Source organism: Suricata suricatta, chromosome 10, assembly GCF_006229205.1.
Source record: "Suricata suricatta isolate VVHF042 chromosome 10, meerkat_22Aug2017_6uvM2_HiC, whole genome shotgun sequence".
Lineage (NCBI taxonomy): Eukaryota > Metazoa > Chordata > Mammalia > Carnivora > Herpestidae > Suricata > Suricata suricatta.
The window spans coordinates 105,735,003-105,754,901 of NC_043709.1; the positions used below are offsets into that span (position 1 = coordinate 105,735,003).

At 39.0% G+C, this 19,899-nt stretch overlaps 1 protein-coding gene across 1 annotated transcript in view; it reads right to left on the bottom strand.

Annotated features, from left to right (window-relative positions):
- The window catches only part of ARMC4 (armadillo repeat containing 4), a 202,643-nt gene that overhangs the window by 107,496 nt on the left and 75,248 nt on the right, over positions 1-19,899 (bottom strand). The window contains exons 10-15 of the mRNA XM_029953192.1: positions 11,451-11,597; positions 10,881-11,090; positions 8,946-9,188; positions 8,510-8,620; positions 7,412-7,566; positions 6,031-6,273 (exon numbers count right to left, since the gene is read on the bottom strand). Coding sequence (XP_029809052.1) covers positions 6,031-6,273; positions 7,412-7,566; positions 8,510-8,620; positions 8,946-9,188; positions 10,881-11,090; positions 11,451-11,597 — 1,109 coding nt within the window. The remainder of the gene's footprint in view (positions 1-6,030; positions 6,274-7,411; positions 7,567-8,509; positions 8,621-8,945; positions 9,189-10,880; positions 11,091-11,450; positions 11,598-19,899) is intronic.

Genomic DNA, 19,899 nt, shown 5'->3' on the forward strand with positions numbered 1-19,899 from the left:
CTGGCTTTTTCTTGAATGGGTTCAACTGAAAAATCAGTAAATATAACAATTTTATCTAATATAGTTATATTAAAACGGGTTTGAAGGCACATGGTGAAAGTAATGATATTTAGAAGTAATTTTTAGGTGTCAACTAAATAACCTGATGATGACTCATGTGGAAATCATTAAATCTGAGGTACAGAACAGAAGAAGCGCTTTGCAAAAATGAATTCAACATATTTATGTTTATTATTGGAACAGAACAGAAACCCCAGAAATAAACCCACGATTATGTGTTCAACTAATCTTTGATGAAGGAGGAAAGAATATGCAATGGGAAAAAGACAGTCTCTTCAACAGTGTTGGGTTAACTGGACAGCAATATCAAAAGAATTAAACTGGACCACTTTCTTACACCATACACAAAAATAAACTCAAAATGGATTAAAAACCTAAATGTGACACCTGAAACCATAAAGAGAGAGCACAGGCAGTAATTTCTAACATTGTCCAAAGCAACATTTTTCTAAATAGGTCTCCCAAGGCAAAGGAAATAAAAGCAAAAATAAACTACTGGGACTTATCAAACTAAAAATCTTTTGCACAGTGAAGGAAACAGACTACAAACAACAAAACTAAAAGGCAACCTACTGAATGGGAGAAGACTTTTGCAAATGATATGTCCAATAAAGGGTAATTATTCAAAATATATAAAGAACTTATACAGCTCAAGAGTCTCTCCCCAATAACCCAATTTAAAAATAGGCAGAAGACATGAACAGACATTTCTCCAAAGAAGATATACAGATGGACAACAGACACATGAAAAGATACTCAAATCACTCATCATCAGGGAAATGCAAATCAAAACCACAATGAGGGGCGCCTGGGTGGCTCAGTCGGTTAAGCATCCAACTTTGGCTCAGGTCATGATCTCACAGTTTGTAGGTTCAAGCCCCGCATTGGGCTCTGTGCTGATAGTTCAGAGCCTGAAGCCTGTTTCAGATTCTATGTCTCCTCTCTCTGCCCCTCCCCTGCTCATACTCTGTCTCTCTCTGTGTGTCTCACAAAAATAAACAAAATGTTTAAAAAAACATTTAAAAAAAAACACAGTGAGATATCACCTCACACCTGTCAGAATGGCTAAGATCAAAAACAGAAGAAACAAATGCTGTTGGCAAGAAGTGGAGAAAAAGGAACCCTCTTGTGCTGTTAGTGGGAATGCAAATGTTAGTGGGAGTGCAGCCCTATGGAAAACAGTATGGAATTTCCTCAAAAAGTTAAAAATAGAACTACCTTATGATCCAGGAATTGCACTAGTGGGTATTTACCCAAAAAATACTAAAACCCTAATTCAAAGTGATACATGCATTCCTATGTTTACTGCAGCACTATTTACAATAGCCACATCATGGAAGCAGCCCAAATGTCCACTGATAGATGAATGGACAAAGAAGGAGTGGTGTATATATACACATACATACAATGGAATATTATGCAGCTATAAAAAGAATAAAATCTTGCTATTAGCAACAACATGGATGGAGCTTGAGAGTATAATGCTAAGTGAAATAAGTCAGAGAAAAATACCGTATGATCTCACTCATCTATGGATTTAAGAAACAAAACAAATGAACAAAGTGAAAAAAGAGAGAGAAAGAGACAAACCAGGAAACAGACTCCTAACTATAGAGAACAAACTGATGGTTAGTGAAATAGGTGCTGGGGATTAAGGAGTGCACTTGTGTGATGAGCACAGAGTAATGTATAGAATTGTTCCACCACTATATTGCATACCTGAGACTAATATAACACTGCATGTTAACTATACTGGAATTAAAATAAAGAACTCAAAAAGAAATTAGTAATTATCAAAAGATAAAAAGATGATTTATGACAGAGTCACACAGTAATATAGGAAAACCTATACTACTATACTAATGAGGCACACAGTGATAAAATATATATGAAAAATAGATTTAAAACAAAACAAAACCCGCAAGGTAGCTTCTCAAGCAGAGCTCCATCCCATCCCAGGGCTTTTGTGTTTGCTGCTCCTTGTCTGGTGGGTTCTTCCCTTAGGCTGTCCTTTTATCTCTCAGGTCAGGTTCAGATATTAGCCTCCCAGAGACTACGGCCTGCTCTTCCACTTTCTCTTTCCTCTTTCCACTGTTGAGAACATAACCACCTCTACTCACTCTCTTTCAATCATGCTGTTTTCTTTTTTTTTTTTTAAGTTTATTTATTTTGAGAGAAAGAGACAGCGTGAATGGGGGAGGGACAGAGAGAGGGAGACAGAGAATCCCATTGCAGGCTCTGCACTGCCAGCACTGAGCCCAATGCAGGGCTTGAACTCACGAAATCATGCGATCATGACCTGAGCCCAAACCAAGAGTCAGACGCTTAACTGAGCCACCCGGGTGCCCCCATAGTGCGATTTTCTTTATAGCATTTAGCACCATCAGAAATTGTTTTATTTAAGAGTTTAGAGTCTGTGTCCCACACACATAACAGAATGTAAGTTCCAAGACAGCAGGGACTTTGCTATGGATACACTATACTCTCAGTGGCTAGCACTGAAATACTAAATATTAAGGTACTTAGTTAATATTTGTTTAATGAATAAGGAATAAACAAATAATAATATAACTCTAGATAGCTAACATTTGCACAGAAAAGATGAAGTTTGGGAGGTAGAATGGGGCCAAGAAGCAAATGCTTAAAATAAGGCTAAGGAATTTAGGTTTGGTTTTTAAAGCTTGAGAAGTCACTGAAGGTTCCTTAGGCCAAGAAACAACCCTATCAGATATATAGTTTAGGAAAGTAAATTTCAGTGCCATACTGGAAGGTATGGAAGGGGACAGATATGAGATGAGACAAAACAGGACCTGCCTCAATGGTCCAGGTAAAAGAAGACAGAACCTCAGCTGAGGGTAGAGAGCAGGAGGACACATTCAAAAAGGCAGTGGGTATAATTGGTAGATATGAGTAGACAAAATAGTAAATCAGAGCCAAAGGTCAAAAGAAAAACATAAAACCATTTCTGACAAGCGTATATCAGGTGCTAATGAATATACCATGTGCTTTTCAGAAAGATAAATACATCAGAAAACGGTCTTCTAAACCCTGCCAATGTTCTTCCTTTGAAGTTCAGTGGTAACAAGTAGTGTTCCTTGGTGTCTGAAACACCTGAGCCTAAGGCTGTGATAACCAAATTTAAAAAGAGTTATAGTGGCTTTAGTACTTGTATGCCAGACATGTGGTTAGGCCAGAATCACATTAACAGAGTTCCATGGCTATCTTAGAGTTTCAGGCTTCCTGTGAAGGAAGAGGACCTGACTGGATACAAATGAATCACAAATGCCAGGAAAGTGGGCAGAAGGAAGAAGGCACTGCCAGAGACTACTGGCATAGGGGTTGAGCTTCCTCTACCAATCAAATGGTAAAATAGCAAACTACACTTCAGCAGGGCTGTACGTATGGCCCCACAACGTATGGTGTTCTATACACATCTGTGTGAATGGTATCCCCTAGGGTCATGCAGGGTATATCCACACGTCGCAGCCCTGAATGCCTGGTCACACATAACGAAGAGTTGAATGAATGAGTGAATCCAAATGAAATTATATAGGAGATAATAGGAGAATCATAGAATAAAAAGATTACAGGTGTGACTCATGGATCCAAAGAACCATCTCAAGAAACTGCGATCTTGGACTGAAGGGAACAGAGATAAGATGAAATGAAGGAAGGTTGTCAGACCTCTGGGGTCTACAGGATAGGCCAATAGAGCTATCAAGCTACAAAAAGTGAGGTGTTATTGCTTCCATATCCAGGATTCATGGGCACTAAATTCAAAGTTAAACTGCCACCCGGCCACTTTGGCCTCCCCATCCCTCTAAATCACCAACCAGCAAAGGGAGTTACTATCTTGGCTGGGGTGAGTGATCCCAATTACCAAGGGGAAATTGGATGGCTCTTCCACAATGGAGGTAGAGAAGACCGTATCTGGAAAACAGGAGATCCCTTGGGGGCATGTCTTAAGTATTACCATGCCCTGTGATTAAGGTCTATGGAAAACTACGACAGCTCAGTCCAGGCAGGACTACTAATGGCCCAGACCCTCAGGAATGAAGGACTGGGTTACCCCACCAGGTGAAGAACCACATCCATCTAAAGGGCTTGCTGAGGGCAAAGGGAATACGGAATGAGTAATGAAAGAAGGTAGTTGTAAATACCAGCTATGACCCCACACCCAGTTACAGAATGAGTATTATGATTATCATGAATATTCCTTCCGTATTTTGTTATAAATATGTGCGTGTGTATCTTTGTTTTCTTCCCTCTCGTACACTTGTCATGTAACATGAGACATAATGACTTTGTATCTTGGTTTTTAAGAATGGTTAGCTTTACATCAGAGTATTTAAATAACAGGATATCAAAAAGAAGAGTAAATATCATCCAAGAACTTTGTTTTTTCTTCTGAAAAAAGGGTTAGTGTATTTTCAGAGGTACACTAAATAATTGTATAGCATTAGGCAGGAATATGGCCTTGTTACTGTCTTTCTATAGATATTAAGAATGGTTTATGGAGATGCATAAATGGGTACCAAGTTGACAAGGAGGGGACATGTGATAGCTAATGTTTATGAGTCCACTTGACTGGATTAAGGGATACCCAGATATTTAGTCAAATGTTATTTGACTAATTTCTGTGAAGGTGTTTCTTGGGATGAGGTTGATATTTAAATTGGTGGACTTTGAGTACAGCAGATTATTCTCCATAATGTTAGTCGGCCTCATCAAATCACTTGAAGGCCTTAATAGAAAAAGGCTGACTTCCTCTGAGCAGCAGACTGCCTTGACCTCAAACTACAGCTCTTTCCTGAGTCTCCAGCCTTCCAGCCTTCCCCATCAGAATGTGGACTTGCCAAGACACCACAATCACGTGAGCCAATTCCTTAAACATATCTCCATATGTCTTCTCCCTCTACCTTTCTCATCTTGTTACTTCTGGTTCTCTGGAGAACCCTCACACAATAACTGTGGCCCATATGGGTTCTTCCCTTTCTGGACTTTATACACACACACACACACACACACACACATACATACATACATACTTAAATATATTTATGTCTCATATAAATATATTTATATGTATTTAATTTATATACAAGTTATTACTTATATATTTAAGTAATATGTTTATATATATAATCTCTATATAATCTTGCCATTGTTCTTTTTACTTTTTAGACAAATTAATTTTTAAAGTTGATTCATTTTGAGAGAGAGAGAGCACAAGAGGGGCACAGAGAGAGAGAGAGAGAGTGAGAATAAGAGTGAATCCCAAGTAGATTCTGTACTGTGACAGTGCAGAGACAATGTGGAACTCGATCTCACAACTGTGGGATCATGACCTGAGCCAAAATCAGGGGTCAGATGCTTAACCAACTGAGCCATCCAGGCACCACCTGCTATTGTTCTTAAGTTGTACTGCATTAAAATTTTTTCTTCCTAATTAGACGAGAATTTGTTTCAGGCCCAAGATCACAGTTTAAAACCCTTTGTCTTGTCCCCTCATCAATTCACAGCTCTTAAGAGGTGCTCAAAATATGTTTGCTGAATTGAACTGAAAAACAAGAATACAATACTAAAACCACCTAGGCTCTCAGAGAGAGACAGAGAGAGAGAGAGAGAGAGAGAGAGAGAGAGAGAGAGAGAGAGAGAGAGAGAGAGAGAATTATTCCCTAGGAAGCACAGAAAAATTTTGTTCATCGTATGAAGGTTCCTGCATGGGAAATTAATTACTGAGAATTTTAAATCCTCCCAATATGCCTAGCCTTAGCCCTCCAGATCATCCTAGGGAACAATTTGGCTCTGTAACTCACTACTGGTAACCTTGTGGTTATTTATATATAAATCCATTTTACTTGTGCATCATTTGTGGACACCAATTCTAACTGAGGACACAGTTCTATGACTACTCCAGTGTTTCCCCTTCACTCCCAAATAAAGTATTTCCATTGGCAGGCCACTTACATCATACTTTCTGGTTCTACTGCACAAGCACCAACTGCTTTTGTGACATTGACAAGAAGAGCTTGGTTTGTTCCAACAAGGAGTTTCACGAGTGGTTGAATGCCACCACATTTCCGGACAAGGACGCGATTTTCATACTCCTGACAACATTCTCCCAATGCACCAACCACATTCACAAGTACCTCTTCAGGCTGGTCAGTTAAAAGTTCCACCAAAGTTTCAATGGCTTTGTATTCCCGAAACCTAGGTTCATCATGAGAAGAAGAGGTGGGGGGAGGAAAAGGGGAAACAGTATTTACTTTTGGTATAAAATCAGCTAATAACATTAAGAACACAAAATTACTAAAAGCAACTATATGCTCATTCGGTCCTTACAAAAACTCTATGATGCAGATACTACCATAATCCCCATTTTCAGAAAGCTAATTTGAAGCTTGGTAAATAGTGAAGCTGGTTTCTATCTCCATCCATCTGCACCTTTAATCACTATACTGTATGTTCTCTAAAATAAATACCAATTTCTTCCAAGTCAGAGTGTCAGCAAGTCTACTATGCTATGGGTGTCTTTCCCATGTCACAGAGGCTATTTTACATGAACAAAGCAAAATAAACCTATTTTGTGTTAAATAAGAAGTGCCAATTTCCTATTAAAATCATCACACTGAGTGAGACAAGGAAGGGTTGCCTCAGAATATCCATCAGTGTGTGAGAACCCTAAAAATATATGAAAAGACAAATTTGAAGATTAAAAGAAATGAGAGGGTCATAAAGCTTACAAATACTTTAAAATTCAATGAAAACATTTGATAATGGCCACACAACCAGGAAGCTGGCATTTAGCTGACTCATCCTGTTTATCTTTAGAAAAGCAAAAAGAATGGAATCACTTCCATCTCTAAAGATTCTGTGGGAAATTCATCCCCTCACCTTGATAGGTCTCTGCAGGAAATCAGAGGTACTTGTCATTTAAATGGCTGCCCATAAGCCAAAGAGCCCATTCATGCAGATAATATTATGTCAGCAAGCCCCTTAGCCTTACTAAGTATGGCACAGAAAACCATAGCCAGGTGGTGGGATAGGAAGTAGAAATCTTTCATTTCTAACAATCCTTAATACTGCCAAATTAGTCTAGAACATACATGTATGAAAACTATAGGAGTACCATTATCATTGACTCTTTATTGAAGTAACATTATGGGAATGTGTTTCAATGGCCATATTTTGTATGCATCTATACTTTAATTTAGAAACATTTATATCTTAATGAAAGATGTTTTAGTTGAACGACTCATTATACACAGTGTAGTTTCAGTGAGTTAAGAATACTGCTATTCCTCGATGGACATATTTGTATTACAGAATATTGAATGCCTTCTCTTACTTGGTCACATTCTCTTTGCTCATGGAACATTTCCATATTGCCCCAGTGACAGCAGCCAACCGTTCTTTATTGTCCGTGTTATTGAGCAGGCTGGCCAGGGGTTTAAGACCTCCATGCAGTCTAACAAGATCACGGGTTTCCTCATCTTCAGCACACTACACAAAAAATCAAATCAGAGGCTGTCAGGGATCAAAGCATATCAAGCCTCTGCGGATTGCTAAAGAGGCTGCCATTTTAGTGACTGTGAAACTTCTTTTCAGAGAGTACCATTTTCTGAAGGGGTCTCCAAAGTAAAATGTAATTCTCTGTGCTGGCAGCTGTCATAGTGGCTCTCTTGCCTTACATAATTTCGGCCATGTCTACCAGTTTCTACATACTTGGAAATTCTTCCAAGACAACCGTGAGGTATTGGACTGACTGACTGACTGAGCCACCCAGGTGCCCCACTATGCATGTTTTAAAATGCATTCCTCTAGGAAATTGATTCTGATTTCTCTGATCAGATAGAAGCTCGCATGGCCAAAAATCATCCATTTACCAATTTTTTGAAGCCATCTTCACTTCTAATCTGTTTTCTAGTATACTATAAATGTATAGCTCACAAAAAGTTAACAAAGGTTAAAGTAAATTAAAAAGATAAAACAGAAACACACACACACACACACACACACACACACACACACACACACACACACAAAAGCACTCATTCATCTATCTATTCTTGTCTTGGTAGAAGATAAATTTCCCAAGACCACTATGTTTGATAGGGTGCCTGTAAAGAAATGTAAAGGCACCATGTATATATTTTGCTGTTTTACACTAAGTAATTTGTTTTAGGAGACAAAGACATATCTAAGTGCCTTCTAGAAATCTAAATAATCAAGACACGTTGGAGTAGGTTTCTCTCTCACCTACACAGGCATCGGTCCTCAGCACAGGACACTGGTTCTCAGATCTATGTGTGCAGGGAAATCCCTAGAGGTTCTTGTTAAGAAGGCTGATTCCGGAGTCCCACCCCCAGAGAACGAGAGCCGTGTTTGGAAGCACTGCCGTAGCCACACGGCGAAGAGCGGGCGGCGGCCCGCGGGGCCAGCGCACCTGGTAGATGGCCATGGCGCAGTGCTCTTGCAACTGCTCATTCGTGCTATTTAGGTTCTTCACTAGATCTTCAATTATCCTTTCTGCTTTGATCGCAGCTCGGTAGTTTTCCTAGGAACACAAATTTAAATCTTTATGTGTGTAAGTTATGAATATTAAGGGTCTATTTATACTTACTAATAAAACTTCCTTAATAAACACTAACGTCTAAGGTTAACACCACTATGTAAGAAGAGAATTTAGTCAACATTTTCAAAAATACATCACGTGGGTACCAATTTAATTAATGTTCTGTTAGTTTCATCTTCTCTTTATAACAGACTGCTGACTTCTCAAAACAAAATCCTTAGCAGTCATGATAACCATGAAAATTAGTTTTCAGCCTAAAGAAAGCCAAGCTAAATGAAAGCAAAGGAGGCAGAGCTGGCTTCGGTACCTCTGATGCACATTCTTGCAACGTCCCCACCACTGGAATTAGCATGTTTTCATGAGACGTCTTCAGTAAGCGAGCCAGCAAAGGAATGCCCCCAGCTTTACGAATGGCTTCTTTATTTGCGTAACTCCTACTGCAGCTCCACAACGCCAGCGCCCCACAGCGAGCCACGTCCACGTCTCTGGCGTCATACAGGCTCGGCTGAGCCGGTTCTGCCGAACTCTTCCCGCAGTCAAGTAAAGCGACCTACACAAACAGATAAGTATGATGTAAATGGGAATCTCTGAAATAAAACATGTCCCTCCATAGATACAGGATTGCTACCAAGCTAACCTCCATCAAAAATAAAAATACTTTTACAGGGCACTTAGGCAGTTCAGTTAGTTAAGTGTCAGACTCATGATCTCAGCTCAGGTCATGATCTCGCAGTTCATGAGTTTGAGCCCTGCATCGGGCTCCATGCTGACAGTGCAGAGCCTGCTTGGGATTCTCTTCCCCCCCACCCCCGCCTCTCTGCCCCTCCCTCACTTGCATGTGTGCTCTGTCTCTCTCTCAAAATAAACTTAAAAAAGTAGAAATACTTCCACAAATTAACTTTCATACTACACATGAAAAACAAAGAAACAAAACCCCCCAAAACACCTTCCTCCAGATTTGGGAGTGTTTACATTTCTTTCCTACAAGAAATTTAATCTAAAATTGTATTTACTTAATATAGCTATAATATTTGCATTAGGAAGATTTGTAAACTACATCCTCAGTCCTGGCATCTCAGAAAACTATGCTCCCTAAAGCCTTTAGAACTTTCTATGAGAAATGGATATCCTGTATATTCTTAAAACCATGAGATCTCTTTGGGGGACACGGCGCCCCCACCTGGGCTGCTGAAACCCACCAATCCACGTGACACAGCTGCCAGGAACCTTTCTTTTCTTTCTTTGTCTCTTTCTTTCTCTTTCTCTTTTCTTTCTTTTTTTCTTTGTAATAACTAAAGTCGCTGAAGATTTTAAGGGAAAGGCAATTTATAAAGATAAACAGTATCTCATCTATCTAAGTAAGGGTGCTCCAGAGGAAGTGAAGCCAGGGCACCCAGGGTTATCTCTATCTTATGTGTCTCTACTTCATTCCTCTCTCTCTGTAGGCCAGATTCCATGGATATGTCCACATAATCATGACCACCATCTTGAGTTTACTAAAGAGTAGTCCAGACTAAGTAGAGTCTCTGATTCCTAATTCCAAATTCCTGGGACAGAAATCTGTGGGACTGGCTTGAGTCAAGTGGATACTCATGGCCTACCTAGTTACAGCCCAAGAAGATGGCTTTTCGTTCTGAAACAATGGGACTGAACACAGAGCAGACAGCTTGAAAGTATGTGTCTCCAACAGTTACTCCCTTGGTATCTATATAAAATCTAAACTCTTCAGCTCTTGGATTAGGCCCTGTGTGACCACCATGGTCCCTCACTTTCATGCCCTACTACCCAGCCCTTTTCGTTAGCCATACTCTACTGTTTTCCAGCTCTAGGCCTTTATCAACACAGTTTCATCTTCCTGAAATGCCTTTCCCTGGTGGGTCTGCATGACAAATACCTACTCACTTTTCAAGACTCAGCAAACGTGGGGTACCCAGGTGCTCAGTCGGTTAAGCATCTGACTCTTGATTTCAGCTCAGGTCTTGATCTCTCAGTTCTTGAGATCAAGCCCTACATCACACTGTACATTGACAGTGTGGAGATAGCCTGGGATTCTCTCTCTCTCTCTCTCTCTCTCTCTCTCTCTCGGCTCCTCCCTCCCTCTCTCTCTCAAAATAAAAAGCATTTTTAAAAATTAAAAAAAAAAGACTCAGCAAAGGTAACATCTCCTTTAGGAAGGACAGCAGGAAGTTGACATCTTAGTGGCGGGGCGGGGGGTGCCGATGACAATGTCAGCAGTACTCACCAGTTTGGTGATGCCGCCGTGGTGTCTCACTGCCCGTCGGGCTCTTCTAAACTTGGCAACATTTGCAATTGTCTCAGCTGCCAAACATTTCAGGCTCTTATGTGGAGAATCAAGTATATTAACCATAATTGGTAAGCCCCCAAGGTCAACAATATTACGTCTGATTTGAGGATTATGACTGATTTCCATCAGGATTTTTAATGAGCCAATCTAAATGAGAAAAAGAAGGTAGAGGTGAAAATAAGTGTTTAATGCCTAACCAGTACTAAATTCTTTAAAATTCCAAGTCTACTTAAAATCCTTCCCCAGTGACGTTTTTAAAAGAAATATTTTCTATTCCTGCATGTTACACATATGCTCCTTATTTTCCTTCCATTATGTAAACAAACGTTGGTCATTTAAGAAGCACATACTGATGGAGAGGAACCAGAAGATAAAGAACGGTGGAAATGAGAAGAGTGGCTAGCAGACAAAGACAAGAACTAGGCAGAAGCGGCAGACACCTACGGGTAAAAAGAAGCACAAGAAGGTGTGAAGAAGGTTCATCACCCATGTCAGGAAACCACTCACTTTACACTTGACTTCATCTGTATCAAGCAAATTTATTAAAACTTCAAGGCCTCCAACATCCCGGATTGCCAACTGGCAGGTCTCTTGTGCTAAGTTGAAATCCTTCATGGAACACAATGCAATCACTGTAGCTGTCTGATTTCCTCCCTAGGAAGACACAATGCCGCAGAAAGGTTAAACAGATCACACTTCCATGGAAATTTACTTAATGGTTATGAATCCATGAGCTGGGAAATGTGTCTCCCCCTACACAGCACGTTAAATTTTTTTAAGTTCTCTGAGTGGGTTATAATTTGTTAAATGGATCATGTAGAGCTGAAGCATGAAAAAGCTTTACAGAGTATCATAAAACATTATTCCAATTAAGAGTCAACATTTAAAGGTGGTCTGTCTGCTTTAAACAGCTATCGCATTAGGCGGTATTAGTACATTAAATAGAGTCAAGGGCAAGCCTTGAGAGATCGACTGAGGAATGTAAGTTTTATGTAGAGGTAATAGGCAGTCCCCATAGTTCTTGAATAGAGTACTATGCAATCCAAACCGTGCCTGAAAATTATTATTACAGATGTAGGTAGAACAGTCTGGAACAGTCTTTCTGGAGAAAGGGAAACTCTGTGGGAAGTAGTATAACAATCCATGCTGAGACCGGGGAAGGTGGAGGAAGGGCTGTGGGTTGGGGAGTGAGGAGGCAATTCCATTAAGACCTGGAAGGACTCAGCATGTGGATAAAGGAGAAAAGAAAAGAAGCCTTCTGTATTGTGAGCAAAATGCTGGCCCAATGTAGAGAATCATGCAATCAATGTCTGCTTAGCTAATCACCAGATGTAAAGGGTAGTGGGGAACTGCTCCTTTAAGGTAAAACAGTCTGGGACATTAGACAACAAATTAATGACTGATCAGTGAAACAGACCTGCCAGAAAATTATAATCAGAATTCACTGCAGGAATTCTTAAGCAATGCCCACTGATCATTAATGCTTTGAAACTCATCTGGAGGACACAGCATCATACCTATTATCCACTATTAAGACTGGGTGGTAAATAAGAATCCTAGTATAAGCATTGAAATAGTTCATAAGACACAAAAGCAATATTTCTAACAGAGGTAAGTATAAACATTTTTGTAAAATGTGCTCATGAAAGATGACCTTGGATCTCTACTTGAAAACATAGTACCAATGGCCTCAAATAAATCTTTCTCTCCTTTTTGAGGAAAGACACCTACAAATTATGTTTATTCTCATTTGCTAATTATCACTTTAGATTGCTATATCTATTATATATGAATGTACAGAGATATAGTCTATACACTTACCACAAAAATGGAAATTATATTCAAGCAGCCCAAGCCCCTCCTTCTATCACATACGTAAACCGTCTTGTGAATTCAATAAAATGTATTATTTTTAAAATAAGAAGCAGACATAGAAGTATAAGAGAACAAGCATCAAAAAGATGGAAAGTCTGAGACTTCAGCCTTTCCTCTTACCCTTTCAGAAAAGTCCCTGTACATCTCCAAAAACGTTACAAACCACTATTCTGTGTTGACACCACTGTCATTGTCTCCTTTTCATACTAATTTTCTTTCTGGGTAATCTAGGCTATCTACTATATTTGATACCAAGTTCAGAATGACAAAAGCCTTCATTTTATTATTTACATTTAACATAATAAGTTTTATTCTTACAGCTCCTAATATCTTTTTCTCGATATCAAGAGAAATTTTGGGGCTCCTGGGTGGCTCAGTTGGTTAAGTGTCCAACTTTGGCTCAGGTCATGATATGGTTCGTGAGTTTGAGCTCTGTGTCAGGCTCTGGGCTGACAGCTCAGAGCCTGGAGCCTGCTTCAGATTCTGTGTTTGTATCTCTCTCTGCCCCTCCCCTGCTCATACTCTCTTTCAAAGAATAAATAAACATTAGAAAATATTTTTTAAAAAGAAATTTTAACACTACCAATTTTCTTACAGTTTGAAATATAAAGCAGTAACTCCTTCATTTATTATTTTCAGTTTTATAATCTCCCTTGTTTGGGGGCACAAGACCCCCCTCCCCACACATACACTAGCACTTAAAAACAGAAGGCAGATATTTCATAAGCCATAAAGAATCTAAATGCTAACAATAATTAAAGAAAATAATACAGAAAAAAATCAAAGAGAGAGAAAGAGGGAGGGAGAGAGAGAGAGAGAATTAATTTAAAAAGCTTTTTTGTTGAAGTTAAATGGTTAAAAGGAGCCAGAAAGATTCCCTGGGATACCTGAAGGAACAGAGCGGGGCTCCCACATTAAAATTTAGAAACGTAAACCAAGAGCCTCAGATAGAGAGCGTTCTTTAGGCTGTGGCTTCAGACTCCAGCATGACTTGAAAGAAAGAAGACGTCAAACAGCATGTCAGGCCTCAGTCACGACAAGGGAGTCCGCCCACACCAGTCACACTCTGAAGGAGAAAGTGCTGTCCCAACATTCTCAGTTACGTGTGACCAAGGACTCTCTTGACGGCTATTCTTGACCTGTATTTTCTTTGGTAGCATTTTTCTACTTATACATTCAGCACAATCATTGTTTCCTATGTCATTTCAAGGTTTTTAAATTTTTCTCTTCTGGATCATTTTTATCTTTTGTGCCTTTTTTCATTATATACATCATAACCAGTGACATAAAATTTTTAGAGGGCCATGTCATTTCGGCAGATGCCCAGAGAGGTAAGATGTTATATTTTTCTGAATTATTTCTAAGCCAATTTTGAAGCCAAAAGATGGAAATTTTATATTTATCATTAAGAAGTTAGATCCTTACAGGAAAAAAAAAATTCTGTAAATCATCAGCTTTTTCTGAAAATCTGGAAACATATTCATAGACTTGAGGGATTTTTTTTAGAACAGTTTTATATTAGGGAAAGTTAGTTTTTCCACATTTCAGGATTCAGTTCTACTCTTGTAGACCACATCCCCAAAGGATTATAAATCTTTCAGAATGAATACCAGAGGAAAGGAGCCAAAATATTCAACATACAGAGCCGCAAATGTTAGCCAATTGCTATTCTTTAAATACCAGCTATGTCAAAGGATTTTCAAATGTTTGTTCTACTTTGACCAGATGCCATAAACATCTTACTAAGGAGAAGCAGTGCAAATATGCTTGTTTTTCAATTAAATCTCCCCTGAGAATGTAATTAGTTGCCAATACTTATTTTCACATTTTATCACGCATTTGCATTTGTGAAGTTTTAAGAGCTGGAGAAAACACAGTAAAATATTATTTTACTAGCTTCTGAAGGGTTTTGAAGAATGCTTATAATAAGCTTTTCCACTTCTTAAATTAATGCAAGTCTTTTGCTGGTTGTCCTTCTGCCCCTGCTTCTCCTCAGATATCTCCAGGCTCCGTCAGCCTTCCGATACTTTGCGGCTCGTGTTTCCTTCTATGACCAGGAGGCATTTGTTCCTTGTTACAATCATGTTTCAAACACACAAAAGTTGAATGAATGTTGCTTTCCCTCAGTTTTCTCAAAATTTCTTTTGGAAGCACAAGATCAGTAGAGGATACATTTCTAAATAATGTTTCTTGTGGTTTTAAAGAAAAACTTTGAAATAAAGTAGTATTACCTTATCTGGTATAGGATAAAACCTACCTCCAATTCCCTTACTGCTGATAACAGAGAGATAAACATTTACTAAGTTGAGATGAAGAATGTATTCGAGACTAGATCATGGGGCAAGCTGCCTCTGATAATTTTTTAATTCTTTCATTCAACAGACTTGTACGCTTATTTTTCACCAAGTCTGAGGCCAGGCATTAGAGACATCCTGGTAAACCAAAACAGACATGGTCTTTGCCTCAAGGAGCTCATCAAGTGTAGTGGAGAAGATTTTAATTTTTTTAAGCCCATGAAGAAGGGCTATGCAAGCTTGCAGTCAGGGACTCTGACTGGGCAGGGACGTAGGAAAGGTTTCCCTGAGGAATGTATGTCTGGACTGAGGTGTGGACGGAGTGGGAGCCTTCCCTAGTGAAGGAGGAGGGACGTGATGAAAGCCATGCCAGTCAGAGGAAACAGTATGTACGAAGCTCTGTGGAGAAGCGGAACATGGCCTAACGAAGGCCAATGTGGCTGAGACCCAGAGAGTGGGTGGCAGATGGTCCAGGACGAGCTGAAAAACTAGGTGGGTAAAGGCACCTGCTGGACCCATAGGCCAGGTTGAATATTTTAATCATTACTCTAAGATTGACAGGAAATATTCAAGGCTTATTGTTTTGGGGAAGACAGAGAGGACCAATATGAGCTGAGTACAGTTTTAGATCATTCTGGCTGAAGAGGCCCCTGGCTGGCGGCGGGGTGGGGGTGGGGGCAAGTGGGATAGGTGGAGAGCACACAGCTTACTGCAGCCACCCAGAAAAGAGCTAACTGGGCTGGAGAGGTCAAGATGACTCATCATGTGTCATAAAGACTTCAAATAAGTTGTTCCCGAAAAAGGATACTATAATGCTAGTAGACAAAACTCTGATGGGCTCCATGCTCACAGGGCCACCATTTGGAGCTTAATGAGTCCCACGCGAGGACAGTGAGAGGAGAAGGCAGGAAGAGAGGCACAAGCAGGAGAGGAGGCCCCTCTTCTGTTCCCCACAGTCTGCAATCTGGGGGCAGTAGGTGAGAGCCGGTGAGGTGACAGCCATCACACAGCTATCCAGCTGGCTTCCAAGGTTCTCAGCCTTTTTTCCTCCAAACATGCTGCTCACAGAGCAAGAAAAGTAAAGCTCTGCCAGTGACTGTTTATTACTGATGACAGAGGGCCTGGCATCCAGCACAGAGGTTGGCCTACACATATTCTCATCTCCTAGTCTCAGGAATGGGAAAAATTCAATGTGCAAAGAGAGTTGATTATGGCCACGTAAGTCAAGGTCATAAAGTATATTGCTTTGCCTTCTGTTTATTTGCAAACCTATTTTATTCTGATGACGCAGTACTCATAAACCTAAGACTCAGGACAGGAGACTCAAGAGAACTCCAGGAAGGAAAATAAGAAAATACTATTCCAGAAGAAAAAAGAAATTAGTTTCAGATTGTGGTATTACAAGCTTGATGATAATTTTCATTGGGAATGGGTAAGGAAAAATGCAAGCATTCCCTACACATTCCTTTTAAATATCAATGGAACATTTATAGAAATAGACAGTCTGCTGGAATGTCCTAGTCACTGCAATGAGGAAAAATCTGTAGCAAATAGAACTATCTCCCTAAAAATATTCAGAAGAATACACTGAATATTATGGCAATTAATAAAAATAGTTCAGTAAAGTGACTGGATATAAGGGCAACATTCAAAAATTAGTAATTCCTCATACACTAAGAAAAACAAATCAAAATGTGTAATTTGAAAAATGCTCCCCTGAAGGGGTGCCTGGGTGGCTCAGTCACGTAAGCCTCCAACTCTGGCTCGGGTCACAATCTCATGGTCCGTGGGTTTGAGCCCTGCATTGGGCTCTGTACTGACAGCTCAGAGCCTGGAGCCTGCTTTGGATTCTATGTCTCCTCTCTCTCTCTCTCTCTCTCTCTCTCTCTCTCTCTCTCTCTCTCTCTCTCTCTCTCTCCTTCTCTCTCTCTCTCTCTCTTTCTCACTGCCCATCCCCTACTTGTGCTCTCTCTCAAAAATATGCAGGAGTAAATTTCACAAGAAATATGTTGAAAATATATGGAAAAGAAGCTATTAAACTTTACTAAAATACATGAAAATTTAAAAACAAATGAATAGCCATATACTATGTTCCTGAATACAATAACTCAATGTTATTAGAAATAGCAAACCCACAACTATATGATCAATTATCTGCGACAAAGCAGGAAAGAATACTCAATGGAAAAAACACAGTCTCTTCAATAAATCGTGTTGGGAAAACTGAACTGTCACATGTAAAAGAATGAAACTAGACCACCTTTTTATACCAGACATGAAAATAAACTGAAAATAGATGAAAGACCTAGATGTGAGATAGGAAACCATTAAAATCCTAGAGGGTAACACAGGTAGTAACCTCTTTGACACTGGCTATAGCAGTTTCTTACTAGAGAGTTCTCCTGAGGCAAAGGAAATAAAAGCAAAAATAAGACAGGGACTTCATTTAAAATAAAAAGTTTCTGCATAGTGAAGAAAACAATCACACTAAAAGGTAACCTACTGACTGGGAGAAGATCTTTACAAATGGCATATCTGATAAAGGGTTAGTATTGACCTAAAATATATAAAGACTTTATAAACTCACCCAAAAAAAACCCCAATTTAAAAATGAGCAGAAAATATGAACGGACATTTCTCCAAAGAAGATGTATAGATGGCCAACAGACACCTGAAAAGATGCTCAAAATCATTCATCAGGGAAGTAAAAATCAAAATTACAATGAGACATCATCTCACAGCTGTCAGAACAGCTAACATTAACAACACAGGAAATAAGAGGTGTTGGCAAGAATGTGGAGAAAGGGGAACATTCTTTTACTCTTGGTGGCAATGCAAACTGGTGCAGCCACTTGCAAAACAGTATGGAGGTTCCTCAAAAAGTTAAAAATAGAACTTCCTTATGAGCCAGCAATTGCACTACTAGGTATTTACCCAAAGGATATAAAAATACTAATGAGAAGGGATACATGCACCCTGATATTTATAGTAGCATTATCAACAATAGCCAAATGTTGGAAAGAGCCCAAATGTTCATCAACTGATGAATGGATAAGGCTGTGGTGTGTGTGTGTGTGTGTATAAAAATACACAATAAAATGTTACTCAGCCATCGAAAAAAATGAAATTTTTCAATTTGCAATGATGTGGATGGAGCTAGAGAGTATTCTTGCTAAGCAAAATAAGGCAGAGAAAAAAAAACCCATGTGATTTCATTCATATGTGGGATTTAAGAAACAAATGAACATAGAGAGGGGAAAAAAAGAAAAACCAATAAATAGACTCTTAACTATAGAGATCAAACTGATGGCTACCAGTGGGGGTGGGCGGGGATAAGATGGATTGAATAGGTGATGGAGATTAAGGAGGGTACTTGTGATGAGCACCACGTGCTGTATAGAAGTGTTGAACCACTAAGTTCTACACCTGAAACTAATATTATGCTGTTGTTAACTAACTGAAATTTAAATGAAAACTTGAAAAAAATTGCACTTTATCCAATAGTAATTTGTGAATTCATGTAGACCAACCAAAATCCCCAATAGCATTTTTGAGTTTTTTAAGCTTGATTTTCAACTTTTCTAAAAATGATCTAGAATGGAAAATTATGCAAAAAGTAGTTGTTTTAAAATGTTTAAGAAAACTTTCTGGCCAATCAAATGTTAATATATATGAAAGATACAATAATTAAAACAGCATGGAACTGGCATGGGAGCATTCAAATAACTCAATGTAATAGTGAAAGATCCAGAGACAAATGCTCACATATGAGAGGACTATTCAATAAAGCCAGCATCTCAGATCACTAGAAGAAAGAGAGAATGAACCAATAATCTGTGTCGATACAACTGACAATCCATTAAGGAAAAAAATTAGTTCCCTAACTCACACTATAAAGTGAAATCCAGATGTATTCAGGATCTGAACATTTTTTAAGCTATAAAACTATCAGAAGGAAGTAGAAAAAAATTAATTCTCTTGGAACGGCTTCAGAAAAATCTTCCCAGCTTCTAAAACACAAAACTCATAAGCCAAGAAGGAAACAGTCAAAATATTTATTAATGTACAATTTTAAAGTTTCCAAACAAAAGAGACAAAAAGATGACAGACTGAGAGAAAATATTTGCTAATAATATAACAAAGGACTCATTTGCTTTAAGAATCAAAAGACAACCACAGAAAAAGAGGGAAGGCATATAATCCAATAGCTTTTATTCATGGAAATATTTACCAACCTCACTAGTGGCCAGGAACATGCAAATTCACATAAGATACATTCTGCCTTCCCGATTAGAATTGGCCAAAATAAAACAAAAACAAAAGCTAACAAACTGTAGATTAGTGGGAATTTGTACCAATGAATATTATTTTTAGACAAACTTTTATTTTTTTCATTTTACTTATCTTTATTTATTAATTTTTTATAATTTATCTTTAAGTTGATTTCCATAGAACACCCAGTGCTCATCCCAAGTGCCCTCCTCCATGTCCATCATCTTCCTTCCTCTCTCTCCCATTCTCATCAACCCTCAGTTTGTTCGCAGTATTCAAGTCTATCATGGTTTGCCCCCTTCCCCCTCCCCAACTGTTTTTTCCCCTTCCCCTCCCTGATGGTCCTGTTAAATTTCTCCTGTTCTACTTATAAGTGAAAACATATGGTATCTGTCCTTCTCCGCCTGACTTATTTCACTTAGCATGACACCTCAAGTCCCATCCATGTTGCTACAGATGGCCAGATTTCATTCTTTCTCATTGCCATGTAGTATTCCATTGGATATATAAACCAC